Source organism: Lissotriton vulgaris, chromosome 1_1, assembly GCF_964263255.1.
Source record: "Lissotriton vulgaris chromosome 1_1, aLisVul1.2, whole genome shotgun sequence".
NCBI lineage: Eukaryota > Metazoa > Chordata > Amphibia > Caudata > Salamandridae > Lissotriton > Lissotriton vulgaris.
In genome coordinates, this window is record NC_141685.1 from 156,177,232 (window position 1) to 156,199,919 (window position 22,688).

At 42.4% G+C, this 22,688-nt stretch overlaps 1 protein-coding gene and 1 long non-coding RNA gene across 2 annotated transcripts in view; both read left to right on the forward strand.

Moving 5' to 3' along the window:
- LOC147737927 (uncharacterized) overlaps positions 1-5,410 on the forward strand; it is a 53,987-nt gene extending 48,577 nt beyond the window's left edge. The window contains exons 3-4 of the long non-coding RNA XR_015304741.1: positions 2,000-2,080; positions 5,337-5,410. This is a non-coding gene — a long non-coding RNA (uncharacterized LOC147737927). The remainder of the gene's footprint in view (positions 1-1,999; positions 2,081-5,336) is intronic.
- A 1,037-nt stretch (positions 5,411-6,447) lies between these two features.
- The window catches only part of LOC147737928 (uncharacterized), a 48,258-nt gene continuing 32,017 nt past the window's right edge, over positions 6,448-22,688 (forward strand). The window contains 2 exon segments of the mRNA XM_086924998.1: positions 6,448-7,883; positions 9,995-10,020. Coding sequence (XP_086781124.1) covers positions 6,448-7,883; positions 9,995-10,020 — 1,462 coding nt within the window.

Genomic DNA, 22,688 nt, shown 5'->3' on the forward strand with positions numbered 1-22,688 from the left:
CATTTACAAAATCCTTTCATCACTAAACCCATCTAATCACTTCACTGACCCTCTATCTCCATCTATATTCAAAGAGATCAAAACCTTCATTCTCCCCTATGGTCTAAGATAGTAAATGCCTTGCTACATCAAAACACTATCCCTGATTGCCTAAAAGCAGGACAAGTAACCCCCGTTTAAAAAAGGCAGACTGCTCTGATCCTAATAACTTTCAGCCCATCTCCAACATCCCTACTCTTGTGAACTCCTTAGAAAAATGTGCCTATATCCAACTCTACAACCACATAGACAACTTTTAACTCCTTTTAACTCCTTGACCAACACCAATCAGTTTTCCGTCAAGGTCACAGCACTGAATCTGCACTTACTCATTTTGTGGATGACATAGTAACACTGGATCACTGGATCTAAATGAATCATCCCTCATGCTACTTTTCAAATTTATGGCTGCCTTTGACAGTTAATCACGATAGACTACTGAAACTATTGGAACAAAGGATGGGCTTATTAGTGGTCGTATTGCAATGGTTTTCCTCATTCCTCTAAAACAGATCTCAGAGAGTCCAAATTAATCCATCTCTGTCTAAGCCCCATGCGATCACTCTTGGCTTATCACAGGGATCTGCTCTCTCACCCATTCTCTTCAATCTATTCCTGGAACCCCTGGCAAACCACTCAAAATCCGCTGCCATCCACTGTAATATGTACACTGACTGACTGGCTCACAGAAAACCATCTCAAACTCACTACTGCAAAAACGGAATTCTTTCTCATCTCACCGCCGAATAACAGCCCCAAGATCGATCTTTGGTTGAAACCTCTTGCAGCCCTCAACTACTCTCCTCACATCATACACTCTGCTAGATCCTTGGGTATTACATTAGACAAACATCTGAATATGCAGGATCACTTTAGCGCAGTCACTAAAGGAGCGAATTGGCAGCTGAGCATTCTGCGGAAACTTAAACCCTACCTTCCACATGAAGACCTAAAACAAGCGGTCTAAACTCTTGTATTGCCCAGACTGGATTATGGTAGTGCCCCTCTACGTGGCTTACCTCGATACAAGTTGGCCTCTCTAAGAGCCTCCCTCATCACGGCAGCCATACTTGTCTCCGGAACAAAAATCCCTGAACTGGCGACTGTACGAAGCAAGAATTCAATAAATAATTGCATGCATGACTCATAAAGTGCTACACATCAATACCTCCAGATATCAGGCCCAAAAGCTAAACAGTGAGGGGGCTGCAGACCTTTGCGAAGTGCGCACACCCTGCTTCTGAAACCAAGTGAACCCATAAAAAGAAAACAGGCGCCAGCGCGTTCTCGGTGGTCGCACCTAAGATATGGAATTCTCTACCACCGGAAGTTTGTCTAATCTCTTCTACCACCGCCTTCAAAAAAGAAGCAAATTCTTTTCTGCTGACTAAGTTTTTACCCTATGACAATATATTTATGCTCATTAAAATGTAACCATACTAACTACTCTTTATGATGCTTGACCATCTTATTGCTTACTATTATTGAAATCAAGCTTTTAACTCTATTTACTCTGCCTCTCGTCATGTAAAGTGTTCCAATACCCGCAAGGGTCATGTTCGCGCGATACAACACTATAAATAAAAATAAATAAATATACATTTTTTATATACATTTTTCAGAGTTCTGAGCTGTTTTAGGTGTGGTGAGGGTGCTAGCCTCCATCGTCTCTCTGCAAATCGGAGTCTGCTTCTTTCTTCATTTTGGTGACCGTTCTACCAAGGTTGTGTTCATTTGTTTTTAATCCTTTTTTGTTAGGGGATGGGGGGCTACCGTCTCCATTTTTCCATTTTGCCATTCATAGTTCTGTTGTGTTCCATGAGTTTGTGAGCATCGGAAATGCTTTCCTGGGGTTGAAGTTTTCTTTGGCATAGATCATACAGATCATCTCTATTCTTATTTCTAGTATCTCTGACCCACAGTCTAGGTCTAACCTCTTATCTTGTTGACTTTGCTACAGGAGCTGAGATGTGGAATGAGATGCTGTGAATCACATGCCGTTATGGAGTCTATGCATAGAGCTTCTGCCATGGCGATAAGGGTTAGTGATGTTCCTTTGCTGTGTGTTCGACCTGTGCATGTTTTTTTTAAAGAGTTATATATATCGCAATCTTGACCCAGATCGGGTATCAGAGCGTTTTACATAGCACCAGTTGCATTACATGAGGACACGTTTTTTTATTTTTCATTCTTATTAGGCACAGGAAGATTAAATGATTTGCCCAGAATCGCAGTATGTTCAGCGTCATTGCAGAGACTCAAACCCAGTTCCCCAGATACAAGATTGACCGCCCTAGCCGTTGGGCCAACTCCTCTCCCCTGATTGCATGATTGCACCAGATTATGGTCTTTGAAAAAAGATTTAGTGCAGTCACATGTGGGTCCTCAATTTAATTGCAATTTAGGTTGAAGTCACCTAGAAAGATTGTGTTCGGGTGCCTTAAGGTCTGTACTGTGATTGTTAATTGCTCACGAGGGTCTGTTTGTCTCCAGGAGGGTGGTAGATAATATGTAATTTGGTCAGGGAATAAATCCCCCTAACCCATGAGGACTTCAACTCCCATATGTTCACAGGAGGATATCTTCTTCATTTGGAATCGTTTGATTTGTAAGGCTGATCTGTGAATGCACGCAGCCCACACGACCCCAACTTGGTTGTAGTGTGTGGTCCAGTCTAATGATGTTGTAGTTAGGTGGAACTAAGATATCCAATAGTGGTGTGGAAGAGTTATTTAGTCAGGTCACTGTTAGGATTGTTGTGTCTAGCAGGGATGTGGAATTCCTATAGGCCGACGCCCAGGACATATTGTTTGAGGCCAAGGGCAACAAGTTTTCATTTTAATTATTGTCCTTGGGACAAGTAGGCCCAACCCCCTCCAGCACAAACCCTTTGGCTGCCAGTTTGCATTACCACATTATGGATCAGGGAAGGGCACTGTCTGCAGTTAAGGTAATATTTTTGTCCATATATTAATGCTGTTCAAGCTTGTATTTATGGTTCATTAAATAAAAGCATTTATTATTAGGGCTAGAGTAAATGTTGTAAGCTCCAACTGCACTACTTACCGTGGTTCCACTATAGGAACGTCTGCTCACGTTTTCAAAGTTTGGCAATATGAGGCTATGTATAATGCTCCCAGAATGCTCCTATTTGATGCAAATATTTGCAGAAAATCGAAAGCAAGATTGATGATTCTCTGCTTTCAAAATAAAATGTTCATCAATAAATGAAAGCAAAAAAAAATCGCTAAACTACTATAACATTTCAGATACCATTTCTTTGCAGCTGCAGCATCATTTAGTAACATGTGTTGATGCATGCTAGTATTTCCCAAAACTATTCATTATGGGAAATCATTGTAACCAGTTTCAGTAAGATTATGAGAAACAAAAATAAACAAGCATCAGCAAAGCCAGTAGGTCTGAAATTGGTGATCAGCTTTTTAGTTTTAGCAATATGCGAATTGTTTTGGCATGGTTTTTGTAAAACCTTATTGGTGTGAGAACTGCCGGGCCCTCACCATTATAAAAAACATTGGCAAAAGCAACAATTGTTTTTGGTCTCAAATAACATGTTCTGCCACAGTAGTTATTGGCATTGAGCAAAACTACTGTGTGCCGATATGCTCCTTGTGAAAGAGCAGAATGCTGTCACTCACAGTGAAGCCAGCCGATACAGAGAGAGACAACATTTTAATAAACATAAAACGTCATGGTCAACGCCAGACCAAATTAGGCAACCAATTATTAAAGAAAGTCTAAAAAGTGCACACAGAGTATATGTCCTTGCATTAAGTGCAGCTATACCGCTTGAGAGGATTCCCAAGAATTTACAGATCTAGTACAAGAAATAGTACTCCTCGAAAATATTTGTGAACTGCATTTTGGCATGAGCAAATATGCATGTGTATCTTAGCTCATGCGAAGATCTGAGCTTTGCAAGTTAACTTTCCCTCCAACCACTCTTTTTCCCAACTCTGTAAGAAAGTTTACATCTGCCATTGTAAGGAGTACATTTCCAACATTTCTCAGTATGGGAAAAGATCAGAGAAGAGTTGTTGAAAACCTTAAAACAGCAACTTAGTAGGTTTGCACAGACACATAAGGGCATTCTAACACTGGAACTATTATGTACCACTACCTTCAGCCCCAGTATGTAGATCTGCGGAAATGTGGCAACATAAGGGGATTGCAAGTATTCAAACACTATCATGGTATGCGCCCTGGCATAATCAGAGAGGCTATATCAGAGCTCTTATATATGGAGATTACTGCCATAATTTGTCGCCACACTACATGGCACTAAAGGGACAAGTGGATTTGGTTACAGGACAAGTAGATTTCTGAAGCAACCTTCTACAAGGACAAGTAGATATTTTATTAAATTCCACACCGCTGGTCTTGGATTATGTGACGGGATGGGGTTGGCTATGTCTTTGGCATATTTAGCTGCTGATTGCAGTTGTGCAGTAAGCTCTTCAGTGTCTTTGTAGGCTCTCTTTTTCTATCTTGATTACCTGGGATGAAGGTGATCTGTCTTACTTTTGAGAGGGTCATAGTAGAAGCTATGATTTGTTGCTCCAGAGAAGTATTTATAGCTATAGTGTGTATTTTATAAGTTGTTTGTGTGGTGAGAGCAAGTTATGTAACATTGGCAAAGGTCATCAATGTCCACCTCTAACATCTGGTTTGTTGTCCTGTTGAGGCGTATAGTTGTGTTTGGCAAAGGCATAGAGATCCATCTAGGTGTGCTTGATACTGTGTGTTTGTGGTGGTTGGAGATCTATGCGGTCTCCTAGTTTCCTCATTCGTAGTTATTTCAACCGTCTGCTTAAGGTTTGCCATGATATTCCAAAATTCTTGTCTATTGTCGACTCTAAGTTGTTAACACATGCTTGCCCGGGAGAAGTAGCCTTGTTTGTGGTGCTGGGAAGGGGAGACTCTTATGAGGGTGTGCGTGCTTGCGCTTTGAGAGATTACTTGCCTGGTTTGGGGAGTTGTGCGAAGAGGTATACCGCACAGTGAGAGGGAGGAAGTTTTGATCAGACACTTGAATAGCTTACTGATGATTTCTGATGTGCACAAAACTGTCCATCAGAATTTCCATCTTTAGACCTCCTCAATCATAGTGTTCCAGTGTTCTCAAGCTTTCTATCTCGAAAATGCCTAGAGCCCTCTCATCGCTCTCATCCATCTCTCAAAATGAACTCAGACTGTGGATGTCTATATTAGCTAATAAATGTTATTCCTTTGTTACAGTTTGCATTCTTAAACAATCTCTGGTTTTAAATCCACAGGTGATTGAAGAGTGGGCATAGAAGACAAAATGGTAGTCAGTAATAAGCAAATAATTGAAAACTATTAAAGGACCAACGCTAAAGATGTAAAGTTGCTTCAGAGCTCCAACAAGAGGAAAGTATCCAGGAAAAAGATGTGGTGAGGAACTTGGATTAGAGTAAAATACAGAGTGTGAAAGCAGTTTCTCTAAATAGATTTCCTACTGCTCTAATGGTAGATGAAGAATGCCCTGGAGATGCTAATCCAGGGCAGGAAGACCATCTGTCTGAACCAGAGAGGACAAGCATCAGTCTAAAGTTCTAATCGATCCAAGAGAAGATAACACACACCAGACAAGTGGGACTTGAACAGTTTTTAACAGACCTCAGCAAATGGAACACCTGAGCACCATATCCAGTGAATTGCTTTTAAATCAAAAACAAATATCTGTTTGTCACTTATAGTGTAAACGAAGCTGCTTAAAAGACAGGTAGTCAGGTTAGGACTGAGATACCTGTTAGTTACAAACTAGTGATGTGGGTATATCTGGGACCAAGGGAAGGACCTATTGCTTGTAGTCCGGGTCCACATGTTCACTATCATTCTTGCCCATTAGATGAGACCTCGGGTACTTTTTACCCGGCAAGACATGCAAAATCCATAACATCCTCATTGTAGTCTTATATACAGACAAAGACATCCGTAAGAAGGGTGACACGAAAAAATGTGCTGCTACTGATACACAATAGTATTCTGAATGTTCATGCCAAAACATTATTGAATGTGTACCTAGCTTTGAAATACTGAACACCAACCAAAGACCTGATCAGTGCTTCATTTACTCAAAAATAAGTATGAGAAAAAGGTCAGAGAATCCACATGGATGTAATGAAGAGGTAATAATCCCATGAGAGGCTTCCCCATAAGTACCAGGGGCTGCTGATATTAAGGTTGTAGGGTGAATTAAGTTGCCTACAGAGGATGTCCAAGTGTTAAGTTCAACAAGTGCAGCACATTTGAGTGGGTGATGCCAAACACATGCTGAATAAGATTTAGTATTGTCTTATGGTGTGTCTGCTAGAAAAATCTCAACTTGGAGATATTAACTTCAGAAAGACATCTTATCTCATAATGGAATGTATACAAGACAAAACTGAACTTGGAGATATTAGCACCAAAAAGAAGTTTCATGCATGCTCTGAATGTAAGAAGAGCTTTAGTTGTCAATCCAGACTCAGTCAGCATGAGAAAATTCACACTGGGGAAAAACTTCATAAGTGCTCTGAATGCCTGAAACACTTCACTTACAAACAACAACTGACTCGACATGTGAGAACTCACACCGGGGAAAAACCTCATAAGTGCTCTGAATGCCACAAAGGTTTCCTATCTAAATTCAGACTTACTGAACATGAGAGAACACACACTGGAGAGAAACCTTATCAGTGCACTGAATGTCACAAAAGGTTCACTCAAAAATCCCTTCTCAGTCGACATGAGAGAACTCACACTGGAGAGAAACCTTATCAGTGCTCTGAATGCCTAAATAGTTACCAATGTAAAGCAGATCTCACTCAACATGAGAGAACGCATACTGGGCAAAAACCTCATAAGTGCTCTGAATGCCTGAAACGCTTCACTTGCAAACATAATCTGACTCGACATGTGAGAACTCACACCGGGGAAAAACCTCATAAGTGCTCTGAATGCTACAAAGGTTTCCGATGTAAATCCAGCCTTACTCGACATGAGAGAATACATACTGGAGAAAAACCTTTTCATTGCTCTGAATGTCTGAGACGCTTCAATTGTAAATCCCTTCTCAGTCGACATGAGAGAACTCACACTGGAGAGAAACCTTATCAGTGCCCTGAATGTCACAAAAGGTTCGCTCAAAAAGCCGATCTCCGTAAACATGAGCGCACTCACACTGGACAGAAACCGCATCAGTGCTCTGAATGCCTAAATAGTTACCAATGTAAATCAGATCTCACGCTACATGAGAGAACGCATACTGGGCAAAAACCTCATAAGTGCTCTGCATGCCAGAAAACCTTCAGTCGGAAAACCATTCTCACCCGGCATGAGTTAACCCATACTGGGCAGAAATCCCATCAGTGCTCTGAATGCCCAAAAAACTTTAGTCGTAAATACATTCTCACTCAACATGAGAGAACTCACAACGGAGAGAAACCATATCACTGCTCTGAATGTCAGAAAAGCTATTGGCTGAAAACTGGTCTTATTTTGCATGAGAAAACTCACACTGGGGAGAAACCATATCAGTGCTCTGAATGCCACAAAAACTTTAAGGAAAGAGCTAGTCTCACTCACCATGAACAAACACATACTGGGCAAAAACCTTATCAGTGCTCTGAATGCCTAAAAAAGTTCAGTTATAAAACCAGTCTTATTGTACATCAGAGAACTCACACTGGGGAAAAACCTTATCAGTGCCTTGAATGCCAGAAACGCTTCAGTTATAAATCCAGTCTAACTTCACATGAGAGAACTCACACTTGGGAAACACCCATGCTCGGAATGCCAGAAAATCTTCAGTGTGAAAAGTCATCTTACTGTTCATGAAAGAACACACAATGGGGGAAGAACCTTAAAAATATACCCTTTGCCAGAAGCACTTTTCATATCCATTGCAGTGGTTGTAAACGATCTATACTAAGAGCAAAACTGGTTTACTTCCAATCTCAAAAAGCTGATGCCGATAATTCCTCAAATAGGTCTTTGGTTCTACCAAGCACAGTTCACAGGCCCCTCTTCTAAGTTTCATGGGTTACCTTTGCAACAGCTTTGAGAATGATTTGATGCTTTCCTTTTCCCCTCCAAGGGGACAGTCCATTCCTAAGATTAATTCATGTCACGTCTTATACACAGATCAAACATTTATACATATATTCCTGTCTTTCCCACGTAGAAGACACCTGCGGAAAAAGGTACCCAATTGGCCTCCATTCCCACATCTTATAGAAAATAGAAAGATACTCTACTATCCCTCTTAAAGTGTAGACACCCACTCGTTAGAGGTGCCCCCACCCTTGACCCTTTCCTCCTAGCCCCTTTGCCTTTTTTTTGCATATACTGCCACATCCGTATGATAAATAGCCATTAGACGAGCGAGCCATTGTTGCACCGATGGTGCTGAGAGGTCTTGCCATGCCTTAGCCAAGCTTAGCCAAAAATCTGTCATTACAATAAATACAAATGCCTGTGCCTGGCTAGGGATTGATTCATATCTAATCCCCAGTAATATAAATTGTGGGCTCTGTACTATACTTAGTCCCAGTCCTCCCTCCAGGAACTCAGTAATGTCCCCAATGAGGCCACCTTGGGCTGGGCAGGTTGCAAACAGCGTATCAAATGCGCCCCGTATGAATGGCATCGGGAACAGTGCTTGTTTCTGGTTCCACCCCATTTAGCTATTTTCCCCAGAGTGTAGTACAACTTGTAATCTGTTTTAAAATGCTGTTACAGGTTAAAGGACAGAATGCTTATCACAATGCGATTACGTGTGTGACGACTTTTGGCACAGAATCCAATGATATCAGAAAAATTGTTCTTAAGAACTGGCATTTGATAAGAAAGGTTGACTCACAATTAGAGAAACCGCGTTTTGCATTCAAACGTGGGGGAAATCTTAGAGATCATCTAGTTAGGGCATACAGAAACCTAAAACTACAGCGTTACAGGATATGTGGGGCCTTATGCCAGTGGTGGATCATTACCCATGTGGGCACTGCCGCCTGTTCTACCACTTTAGTGGTAAAATCATGCATTCTGAACGATAAGCAATAGGTGTTGAAACATCATTCTAACTGTTTGTCGAGAAATGTAATATACTGTATCCAATGCCCGTGCCTATTATTTTACATTGGAAAAACTGCACAAGAGGTGAAAAAACTCATAATGCAACATCAATCACGAATACGATGCAAAGGAACAACTGCACCTCTTGTAGAGCACTACTTGCTTATGTCTCATGTTCCAACAGATATGCAATGGTTTGTACTAGAGATTGTTAAGGGTTCTAGACGGTGACGCAATGTTGATCCCCTACTCACACTGAAGGAAAACATATGGATCTGGTCTGCTAAGACTGTAGAGAAGGGACTCAATTCTTTTTTGGAGTGATATACTCTGGCAACACTGTATCACTAGATTTTTGTGATATTTTTGCGAGGCATTTGCTGCTGTGATGTACTGAAGAACTTTATCCTGTCTGGTCTGCGTTGGATTTTTAACGAAACAGATGGTCCTGTGGTTTCTTATGTTCTGAGAACTGTGGGCTTCTCATTTACGATCCAAGTACTGTCACAACATATTTAGTTTTGGTTGAATCGAGCCACTGACTAATTGATATCCTAAATGCTGATCTGTCCTTAAGGGGGATGGCTTATTCTCCCGTTGTATTTTACTGATTATGTAATCCATTACTTTTATTAATACTTCCAAGATGGCGGTCACGCCCCGCCGTCTCTCACGTAAACAGGGTTAAAGTTCAGCGTGAGGCTGGCGGTTTCAAACGGACTTGGAGATTGATTCTTCATGCATAATACGAAATGTGAGTACAATATTAGTTGTCTGGTTTGTAAGAGAGTATATGGATAGATGAAGTCGGCAGTGATTAGATTAGTTTGATTTTTCTTTTCTTCCATTTCTACAGCTACAAAATGGTTGTTGTTGACACAGGTAAGAGTGACTGCTCTGTTGGCCTTTGATTGATTTTGGCTTCCTATGATGAAATGAGTTACAATTCTGAATTTTAATATTGACCTTATTCTTTGCTTTAGAGACATGTTTGAGAAGGCAGGATGGAAATGCAATTGGATATATAGAGTAAGGATTCTATGTTGCTGTGTTGGTGTAATGGCTGGATTTTCTGAGTAGGTGGGATCAGCCCCCAGGGGCCCCTCCAACCCAGCCAGAACGTACTCACCTTCCCTCCTCAGGACCACCTATCCAGGCACCTGGTACCTACCTGAGGATGGGGAACTCGCAATATACAAGCTCATATTATTAAGAACACCACTAAATCTATAGGGATACTAAGAATACTCACTGATTACTAGGGATATCCATACCCTACACCACACTTATTCACATCAGTTGGTCTCGCGGCCACCCTGACCCAGACCGTTCTACCCTAGGGCAGATATGACACACAATCCGGTGCGTCTACACACGGGCCTGCAGAACCCAATGCTCCCTTTTCCAAAGTGTTTGCAATCCTGCAAAACTACACACTGATCTCCCACTCAGTGCTCTCATTTACTCAAGCCACAATCCAGTGGGTATACACACTGATCTCATACTCAGTGCTCTCACTAACGCCGCATATCAACGACGACCACATTCCTATGAACACCTATACATATATATATATATATTGGGAAGTCTCTTCACTAAGGGTCTGCTACTACAATAATATTATGGGATGGTGTACTAACTTAGTCCCTTGGTTGCAAGTCTCCTCTCTCCCTCACTATTACTTACCTGATCAGGGGTAGCATCTGTTCAAACAGTAATACTTACCAGGAGTGATTACCCTCACTGTATGGGGATAAAGATATACAAACTATGTGACTGAGTTATTTCTTGATTTAAGCGCTCCTACCCCCCTTTTTGATCCATCAGTGGCTCAACAGCAACTGGCTTGAAGCCAGGATAACTTTATCATAAAAGAACTCATGCACACTAATTCACTAATTAATGGGGTCATTTATTATTAGTACAATATAAACCTTTACACAGAACTGACAAAGACTATAGGTAGAACACACCGCTTGAAAGAGAAGGATTAAACATAACAGGAACACTCCGCTGAAAGGGAAAAGATTAGACATAAAGTGTAAGTGTAACTAATGTGATGAAAACAATATCACCTGATTAGTGTGAAGTCTTGTTCTAGCTGTCATCTGGGTTCCTCTCTCGTCTGTGCCTTGGCTCATCTCAGACTCTCTCTCTCTCCTGCACTCTTGGGTACACCTCTGCGCTGATCACTCTGTCTCTGGACTCCTCTCCCCCACACAAACTGTCTCCACCTTCCATCTTCAATCTTAATGGTTCCTGCCGCTCTGATCACCGTTCATTCCACTAGCTTATTCACTCTGTCTCTGCGCCAATGTCCAATTAACTCCATCTGCTCCCATAGGTTAGTCCACGATCTCTCCTCTGTCTCTTCTAAAAAGGCATTACTTCAGACTCCAGCTATTCACACCTCCTCCTGATAAGCAACTGCTTCTGACTGCTTCCTTCAGTTCCAGCTCACTATTCAACTCAGCTCTTCTCCAGCTTGAACCCTCTCTGCTTGACTTCCTCTGCTCGACTCTCTGGCTGACTGACTCTCTGCTTGACTAACTGACTCCGCCTCTGCACTTCACTGATATAGAATGCTGTTTCCTCATGGAAAGTTCCAGCCATCAGCCTGCCGCCCACCAGGTCTCTGCATCACCTCGCATCAAGGACACACACCCAGCCGGCCGGCCTTTTGTTGTGTCTTCTACACAGAGAATAATACAGCCTACCGATAAGGGCTGGCCCAGACCGGTTCTCTCCAAGTGAAAAACAGCCTTAACTATAAACTTTGCCTTTGCCCTGAAAAGCCTCTCAGCTTCATCAAGATGGAGTCCCTCTAGCTCTAGGCCTGTAGGCCTGAAAGGGGTGAAATGCTCCTTAGCTCTGTCAGAATACCTACATAAACCATACCAATGTGTCTAATATGTCAAAGCCAATAGGCAATAGACAGGTGAAAGTCAAGAATAAAGGCATATTAAGCAGCTATCCTCTTCTAGGTCTGGAAAAAGGGCTTAAAAGGGCCAACACAGGCTAAGAATACCTATACTAGATGCGAGCAAGACTAATGATCTATATCACTGCTAAATAAAGCCAAAAACTCTGCCATTACATTGCACCCCTAGATCCTTATCTTGCGAGCATCAGTAAACAACAACAACCATCTAAACAAACATCAACATAATCTATCCAACATAGGCTAAGAATACCTATCCTAGATGTGAGCAAGATTAAGATCTATATCACTGCTAAATATCTCTGCCATCCACCCTTAGATCCTTATCTTGCGAACATCTTATAAACAATAACATCTAGATAAACAAACATCAACACAATCTATCAACAAATCAAAACCTAAAAAAAAAACTCCCTAAAAACAATGACAACTCAAGGAAATTCCACCTGAAACTCAATTGTAGGCAATAGAAACCTAAAAACAAATCAAAGCACCCTCGACTTGAATGCTGAAACATATCTGAGATTGGATCTAATAACAACAGAAACTAACCAAAGCATCCTCAAACTAAATGTGCCTCAACTTCTAATGATAACTGGTGAAATCTAGTGATATAGGGACTTATGTGTTGAATGAAAACAGCAAGGGGCCTAAATGGGGCCTACTTCGACAACTTAAGGCTAAATGAGGCCTACCTACTATTGTCAACTTAAGAACTAAATGTGTTTCAACTCCTAATGAGAAAACAAGAAAGGGCCTAAATGATCCTTACCTACTATAGGCAACTTAAGCTAATGATGACTCATGAAACTATTGGTGTAGGGACTTGTTTGTGGGTGAAATCTGAGAAGTAACGTTTCAAGGTCTGGGCAAACATTAATACATAATCATAACAATCCAAAATTTAAGGTAACCACCCTTTGATCAATCAAGGTGAAAATGTAAGAACAGTAAAAAAAAAAAAAACCCATTTCTACAAGATAGCTGGTGTAACATCAAGCTTTTAAATCACACTGTGGAACACATGTGGGCACCACCATTCAAAAAAAAAAGTCCTTCATTGGCAAAAACTGTTTTGAAGAAAACAGAAAAACTATAATAGGTGACATGTTTTTTGCTTTAAAAGTGGGGCCTGCTTGTCCAAGGGATTATTCATCAAATCCTTTTAAAATGCTGTAACAAATAAAACATGTTTGTGGTTTTTTTTTTTTTTAAGTGGGGCCTGCTCGTAGTGATGTCAACAAAAAATGCAGGCCAAGCAATTATGTCCAAATTCTTCAGTGTAGGCCACCACCCTGCATCCTCGGTATCCGGACACTTCCTCCAATGCGGCCATCCATCACCCGGTCTGGTCAGGTCTGGTCTGGTTCCATCATCCAAAAATAATAAACTAAAATAAAAACATGAAAGTAAAAAGCTAAAACAAAAAAAGAAGTGGAAGGGGGAGGGACCCACGCACAACCACAACTTCAGCAATCCTAGGAACAAGAGAACAAGTATCATTATTCTTGTAAAATAAAATTTTCCATTTAAAAAGCACCCCGGGTGCCTTTCATTATTGAAAAGAAAATATCCTAATTAATTAAAAACATTCAAAATTTAACTTTAAATAACATTACGTAGGGCCTAACATACCCTAATCCACACTAAGCCAGCCCCTCCCTTCAGAGCAGGAGCCACGCTACAGTATGAAGCTACTTGAAACACTGCCATATGATGAGCCTCTCTAAACCAGCCCCTCCCTTAAATAAACACGCCGTCCGCGGAAGAAAATTGGATTGTAGCCAATCATAACGAACAGGGACGTGATCGAAACTTGCAGAATGAAGGAAAAAAAACTCGTCTGCACAAACCAGCTGGTCTGCCAAGGTCGACAAACAAATACCTTTGCCTGTTCTCATGCCTGATTTGTGCTAACCAACGAAAGCTAGCATTTTAAAAAAACAATTCTGTTACAGTGTACTGCCAATTAAAAAAGCTCCAGTTTTTAAAAAGACTTTTGTCCAACTAATTCAGCTAAAGGCAAGACATTCAAAATATGGGCACTTATTTAGAAAGGGGCAACTAACGTATGCACACAAGATTATACATTCTGCATTTGGGGAAAAGAACGAATTAACATGGTCCATTGTCAGCTGCTGAAAAGAGAAATAATTTGTAAAACAACATAAAATGCAGATACATTTCAACATTGTATTTAATTTAAGGTTTTGCTGACACATTTATAAAAGCATACATTTTAATTTACATTTGGGAAAATAATAATGTTACATTTTAACATTTTTTTCTTTCAAAGGCACATGGTTGCCTTCCACTAATTAAAAGCACATGTTACCATGCACTGTCGGGCAAGATTGATTATACTCAACCTGTAATCATTGCAACCAGCACATTCCTGTCTAGATGGAAAACCCTCAAAGAAATAATTAATGAAAACAGCCCGTAGCATGCATTCTAACGGGCCATCTTTTTAACATTTCACTCATTTTAAAAGAACACAGCTCTCTCCGTAATCCGACTGGTTGATTTATAACCACATCAGTTCCAAGGCAAACCCACACAAATTCGTAGACGCATTTCAAAAAGAATGTGAAATGAACAGAACCCTTTGCAAAGCACAAGATGTTACCTTTCCGTCAAGAAACTGACAAAGCACATAGGCAGACCAAGGAATCAAAAAAAAGTCAAAATCAAACCATCAAATAATCCACTGACTTTTATAGTCAGGTCAGATAACCATGCATGTTGACAGCATGTAAAAAATAAAGACTGCCATCTCAACTCAAGATATTAACCCTTTGGCAGCTCAAGCAGAATCATTTCCCAACGACTGCAGATACATGGGAAAATCATTAGCACATTTCTTCACGTTTACAGATGACACGTACACATATTTTCAAAAACGTTATCCCCAAGCACCCGAGAGAGATCCAGCTCTCTCCTGCCAAACGTAATGATAACATGCCCTGTCCAAGCCATGACCACATGGCGCTATTCACAAGCCATATTTACAAGACAAACTTTTCACAAACAATATATCCAAGGCGCAATGCACAAGGAACACAGCAGATCAACATGAGAACATGCACCTCACAAGCCACAATAATATGGCGCTATTCACAAGTCATATTTACAAGACAAGCTTTTCACAAACAACATTTCCAAGGCGCAATGCACAAGGAACACAGCAGATCAACATGAGAACATGCACCTCACAAGCCACATTAACATGGCGCTATTCACAAGTCATATTTATTTACAAGGAGCTATGTTCAAAGAACTCCACAGATCATATTACAATGAACACATTTCACATTGCACAGCATAAGCAAATGCAGCAAGCAATTTAATGGGCAATTTAAAAGCATTTTTTACACACATTTATACAATTGGACCATCACATAGATGTAACTGGCTTCCTCATGTAATGCCATCCTTCAACTCTGACAGTTTAAACACCAAGATGAAAACCATTCCTTACACCCTGAATAAACCAAATGCCATGATGTAATGCAATCTCCTCACGCTGCAACTGTTCAAGCCCATATGTCTAACAGGCTACATAAACTGCAACATTACGCCAGATGAAACCAGCGTTCAGGGCACTCCCTCAGAACACATGGGAAACTCTCTAAGCACATGGCCAGATCACACAGGCTTCGTAAAATGTCCGACTACGCCAGATGTAATGTCTGGATTTTCTGAGTAGGTGGGATCAGCCCCCAGGGGCCCCTCCAACCCAGCCAGAACGTACTCACCTTCCCTCCTCAGGACCACCTATCCAGGCACCTGGTACCTACCTGAGGATGGGGAACTCGCAATATACAAGCTCATATTATTAAGAACACCACTAAATCTATAGGGATACTAAGAATACTCACTGATTACTAGGGATATCCATACCCTACACCACACTTATTCACATCAGTTGGTCTCGCGGCCACCCTGACCCAGACCGTTCTACCCTAGGGCAGATATGACACACAATCCGGTGCGTCTACACACGGGCCTGCAGAACCCAATGCTCCCTTTTCCAAAGTGTTTGCAATCCTGCAAAACTACACACTGATCTCCCACTCAGTGCTCTCATTTACTCAAGCCACAATCCAGTGGGTATACACACTGATCTCATACTCAGTGCTCTCACTAACGCCGCATATCAACGACGACCACATTCCTATGAACACCTATACATATATATAAATATATTGGGAAGTCTCTTCACTAAGGGTCTGCTACTACAATAATATTATGGGATGGTGTACTAACTTAGTCCCTTGGTTGCAAGTCTCCTCTCTCCCTCACTATTACTTACCTGATCAGGGGTAGCATCTGTTCAAACAGTAATACTTACCAGGAGTGATTACCCTCACTGTATGGGGATAAAGATATACAAACTATGTGACTGAGTTATTTCTTGATTTAAGCGCTCCTACCCCCCTTTTTGATCCATCAGTGGCTCAACAGCAACTGGCTTGAAGCCAGGATAACTTTATCATAAAAGAACTCATGCACACTAATTCACTAATTAATGGGGTCATTTATTATTAGTACAATATAAACCTTTACACAGAACTGACAAAGACTATAGGTAGAACACACCGCTTGAAAGAGAAGGATTAAACATAACAGGAACACTCCGCTGAAAGGGAAAAGATTAGACATAAAGTGTAAGTGTAACTAATGTGATGAAAACAATATCACCTGATTAGTGTGAAGTCTTGTTCTAGCTGTCATCTGGGTTCCTCTCTCGTCTGTGCCTTGGCTCATCTCAGACTCTCTCTCTCTCCTGCACTCTTGGGTACACCTCTGCGCTGATCACTCTGTCTCTGGACTCCTCTCCCCCACACAAACTGTCTCCACCTTCCATCTTCAATCTTAATGGTTCCTGCCGCTCTGATCACCGTTCATTCCACTAGCTTATTCACTCTGTCTCTGCGCCAATGTCCAATTAACTCCATCTGCTCCCATAGGTTAGTCCACGATCTCTCCTCTGTCTCTTCTAAAAAGGCATTACTTCAGACTCCAGCTATTCACACCTCCTCCTGATAAGCAACTGCTTCTGACTGCTTCCTTCAGTTCCAGCTCACTATTCAACTCAGCTCTTCTCCAGCTTGAACCCTCTCTGCTTGACTTCCTCTGCTCGACTCTCTGGCTGACTGACTCTCTGCTTGACTAACTGACTCCGCCTCTGCACTTCACTGATATAGAATGCTGTTTCCTCATGGAAAGTTCCAGCCATCAGCCTGCCGCCCACCAGGTCTCTGCATCACCTCGCATCAAGGACACACACCCAGCCGGCCGGCCTTTTGTTGTGTCTTCTACACAGAGAATAATACAGCCTACCGATAAGGGCTGGCCCAGACCGGTTCTCTCCAAGTGAAAAACAGCCTTAACTATAAACTTTGCCTTTGCCCTGAAAAGCCTCTCAGCTTCATCAAGATGGAGTCCCTCTAGCTCTAGGCCTGTAGGCCTGAAAGGGGTGAAATGCTCCTTAGCTCTGTCAGAATACCTACATAAACCATACCAATGTGTCTAATATGTCAAAGCCAATAGGCAATAGACAGGTGAAAGTCAAGAACAAAGGCATATTAAGCAGCTATCCTCTTCTAGGTCTGGAAAAAGGGCTTAAAAGGGCCAACACAGGCTAAGAATACCTATACTAGATGCGAGCAAGACTAATGATCTATATCACTGCTAAATAAAGCCAAAAACTCTGCCATTACAGTTGGTCACAGGTTTGTGCACTATGGGCACATTGAGTGTTTTCAATTGGTTTTCTTTCCCACACATATTGGTGTAGTTTTAGTTGTAGTATCTTGAGGCTTGTCTTTCTGATTAGGCATGCTTGATGGGTCAGTCACTGAAATTGGACTGCGGAGTGAGCAGACAATACTTTTAGACCCAGGGGATATTCATGGTTGTGTATATCGTTTTTATTCTGTGGTTGGAATGGTTGGATACTAAGCAACGCTGTGTCCTGAGGATGGTCTTATGGATCTGTATGACCTACTAAAGACCGAAACGTCGACTTCCTTACACCCGTTTTGTATGTTTGTCAGATTTTCTGACACCTGTTTTGTATATATTTGTCAAAACTATAAAAAGGTTTCTGATTGAAAAATACCTGTGAACTGTGAGTTAGCTATGTTTACAAGAGGGTGTTACACTAAGAAAACTGTGAAATAGATTTACTAGTGACAGTGTTGCTAGGTAGTCGATTGATTTAAATTCATTCTATAAATACAACTTTTTAGGTCTCGCCCTGGCGAAAGCGCGCGAAGCACGCACCCACACACAGGCACACATAGACACATAGATACACAGACACACACACACACACGCAGACACACACGCAGACACACACGCACACACACAAACACACACACACACCCCCGCCCCCCATCACCGGGCTCTTTCTGCTACAGGCTCCAAAAACGCGGGGCTCCCTCAGCTCACGGGAGCCCCGGACACTGCCACGCGCTCCATGCCCAGGCAAAGTTGGCCGCACGCATGTGCAGTGCGTAAGGACTGCGTGTGTGTTCCCGTGAGGTCGCCCGCTTTCGCTTCGGCTAAACCTGTGGTGGGCGTCCCTTGTTTGTCCTGTTTGCTGAAAAGAATGGCAGACTGGCAAGAAATGAGCGCTTATCTTCTGCACCAAGGTACAGGCACAGGTAAGCTGCCTTTAACGTATAACTTGTTATGTAACTGGTGCTTGTGTAAAGCACTCCCTCGCTTTTGTTTTCTCTTGCTGTGGTGAGCTCTTCCTGTGCTCATAGTCAGTGCCTAGAAGTGCTCCATGTTATTGGCTGGGAGAGGATGGGTCATTACAGAGCTGCTGATTTTGGACCTAGTCAATCAGACGAGTCCAGGCGCCGGCTCAGCACCCTGTGATTCCAGGCAAATCGCTTCACCTTCCCCTGTTCACAATATGAATGCGTCCCTTTGTTATGTAACTGTTGCTCGTGTAAAACGCTCCCTTGAGTTTGTTTTCTCTTGCTGTGGTGAGTGCTGCCTGTGCTCAGACTCAGTGCCTAGAAGCCCTTTTTGGCTGGGAGAGGATGGGTCATTACAGAGCTTCTGAATTTGAACTAGGCAATAAGACTCGAGTCACGAACTAAAGGAGTTCTGAGCATAGCCCTTCCCACACCTTCAAGGCTGAGACGGAACCCACCAATCAGAAGGGAAAACAGCAGCGCGTCATCACTCACCAGGTTGATCCTGGCTTCTGTCCTTTTGTGTTCCCGTCTGATCCTTTTCGCAGTTCTTAAAAGCCTCTGTCACCTGTCCTGTCTGCAGACCACAACGAGGTATCTGCACAGGGGTGTCACCCCCTATCCCAATTGTTTTTTTTGTTTTAATACCCCATTTATATGTACTGTATCAGCTTGTCACACCTCTGTGGCATAAGAACCTGCCTTTAAGTAATATCTTATTGTTTAAGAATGCACCAGGCCTTCACAAGACTGTGAATAAACAGGACGTGTTCCTTTTGATGATGATAAAGACGCCCGACTCATGCCTCTCTTTTGTCCGAACAGTATGTTTTGACTCGCACTAAAACATCTAGTTTGAATATGTCCCTGTTGTGATACATTTCTTTGTTCATAGTTATGACTTGATTAAAAAGTGTAATAAGTATTTGAATACACCCGTATGGTACATTTGTATAGATGTACTTGCAGAAAGGCAAAAATTAAGATTGTCTGTGCCAGATTTCGGGACTCTGAGAGGACGACTATTCCTGCATGAACCTTCTCTTCCCACCACTTTATCTGTTTTTCTATATCCTCTGGCATGAGCTTATTCAACAACTGATAAAGTTTCCCAATGGGGGGGTTTGAAAATCAAGACTCTATCAACCAGTTCAACCCTCAAAATGCCTTTGCTCCTCCTGCTTTTTTCAGTAACAAATCATGGAGCTGAAGATATTTTTAAAAACTTGTGATGCCCTAGGTTAAACCTGTGCAGTAGGGTCTCAAACAATTCATATGGGAGTCCTATAAAATTACCAGGTGATTAGAGTTTTTGTGTAATGCAGTTCAGCCAACCCAGCCCTACTTTCTTCCGGACCACGGCCCATATTTTGAACAAACAACGGCGGGTCTTAAATCATACTCTTTTATAGTATCCATACTAAAGATGCCTTCAAAGTACACCCCATTCCCCATCAGAAGCTTGTACGGGATTAGGACTTTGATAAGCCACTCATTTTATCCCCAACAAAATAGACATCTGTTGCAGGGCAGTGGCCCAGTAGTAGATTGTTGTATTAGGTGAGCTCTCTCAGGGGGGTCAGATATTTTAGCACCATTATAGACCTAGTATAAGCCTAGAAAAAGCCCCATCAATATCCTTAAACCATTGGTTCCCTACTTCAAGAGGGATGGCCCTAAACAAGTAGAGTATTTTAGGGATCTTGATCAAATTGATTCTACCTATTAAAGACATTTGTAAGTTGTTTATTCTGCCAATTTCTACTCTTGTACTTTTTAGGGCTCGCCCCTTTTCTATTTCGCAGAAATAGAAGGGGTGAGGACTATTGCGGCCAAACCACTACTTTGGAAAAGGCACTCTACAAGCAGGGGGATTCGGCGGATTTTGGACAGTTCACGAGTCTCGTGACTCCTCGTGAACGAGCTTGCCCGAGCCTTCCCCCTGCCAGCAGCATTCCCATCAATCACCCTCTCACAGGCTTCCCAAGCACTGCCCCGCCCTCTGCACGGCCATCTGTTGCAGAGCCATCTGTTCCCCTTGGATTCCCGTGAGACGGCTGGCCGTGTCTCGTTTTTTTAAAAACTTTCACTCCTTTTCCCTCAACCATCTCCCCATACACTCTACTTATATGCCTCCTTCCTTCTTATTCCCTTCATCTTTATCCCCACACTATTCCTGCTTTTCCCTCTGCCCCTACTCATTCTACCTTTCTTCTCTCCTTTGCCTCTGCTCTCCTTTTCCCCTCCCTTTCTTCTGCTCCTCGCATCTCATCCTCTCTGTCGGTTATTTTTCTACTCCTTTCTGGTTATTTCCCTTTTCTTTGCTTTCTTCCTTATCCCTTCTTCATCTCTACCTTCTCTTGATTGAATCATCCACTTCTCGTTCTTTTCTTTCCCTCTCTTGTTGATATTGTGCATACTGCATTTTGTACACTTGTTGCCCATGCCGTCTCGCATATGTGCAGCTAGGAAGAGTTGCAGCTTGCGACTGTGGATTATCAGGTATGATCGAGTAGTGCGATGGTATAGCACTTAGCTTATGGCAGCACGTCTGTTTCGGCAGGCACTCAGCGGGTGGTGAGTACTGTTGTTATCCCATAGCCGTGTAAATGGCAGCCGGCAATCACGGAGTGGTTTACACTTATGTACAACACCCCGTGGCCCTGTTTAATGAAGCTAGATTTTGAGGCTGATCAAAATGGGCAAATCGTATGAATGGGCCTAGCATAGTCAGAGGTGTTAGCTTGGGTGTCTTTACTTCAGGGAAGCAGTGCTCGATAGGGTTCCCCTGCTAAAATTGCCAGTGTCACCAGAGAGCCAGCAAAATCCATGGTGTGCTCGTTCTTGGCAAACAAGCAGATTTCAACCCTAGGGTCTTTGTTTGCAGTTTGCCGATTCGCAGCCTGCGCAACGCAGTTTGTGCAGTCCCTGCGTTGTTTCATATGGAGGAGCAAGGATCAGCGTCACAGCATGTTCTCTGCACAATCTGTGATGGGCTGCAGGGTTCCCCAGCCTAGGGCGATTAAGGAAGGGAAATGCCTGTCTGCAAACTGTCAATTAATAAAAAATAATCTGTGCGCACGAGAGCGAAGCTTGCGCCCCTGCTTCCTGTGATATACTCTAATTCCTGTCTCATAGAAATGTGCATTTTAGTAAAAAAAATAGCCGATGTAAGAAACGCTCAACTGTATATACTCATTTTAGCGTTAAAGACACAAGGTTAACTTTATTGTACACATCACATTGTATTTAAAGCGAAATAGGAACGAAGGGCCAGTGGAAGCTGCCAGCAGTGGACAGTTACAAGTTAAATGACAAGGAGCTTTACAAGAGCAAATGAAGGGCATTTGGTCTTTGCGCTCACTCGACAGAAATGTGCATTTTAGTTAAGAATCAGCTCTGTAAGAAACGGGCAACTTTACATACTCTTGTTAGCGTTTGGGACACAAAGTGAACTGTATTCTACACATTACCCTGCATTTAAAACGAAATAAGAACAAAGGGCCAGTGTAAGCTGTGAGCGACGTGTTATTTTAAGCAGCGTTGGCATGTAGCACATAATATTTCTCTATTAGGCGGCTCAGCCCGTGACTCTTTTTATGCTGTGTGCCTCTTCTGCCACTTAGCATCCCTGCCCTCTCCTTCTCAGTGTGTTGTGGCTGTCGTGGTTTCGCTTCCCCCACCTCCCATCCCAGTTGGCTCTGTTATTGCAGCCCCCGTTCTGTGTGTGGGCTCTCTCTCCATCTGTTGACACACGAACTAAACAGGCAGCCCACCCCCTCCCTCTACCACATCAAAGGCAGCCCAGCCTCCTTCCCCCAGCGTGCGCTCTGCCTCAGGCCAGCATCTCTCCTCCCATAATTATTCACTGCAGGGCCTGCGTCTCGTCACCC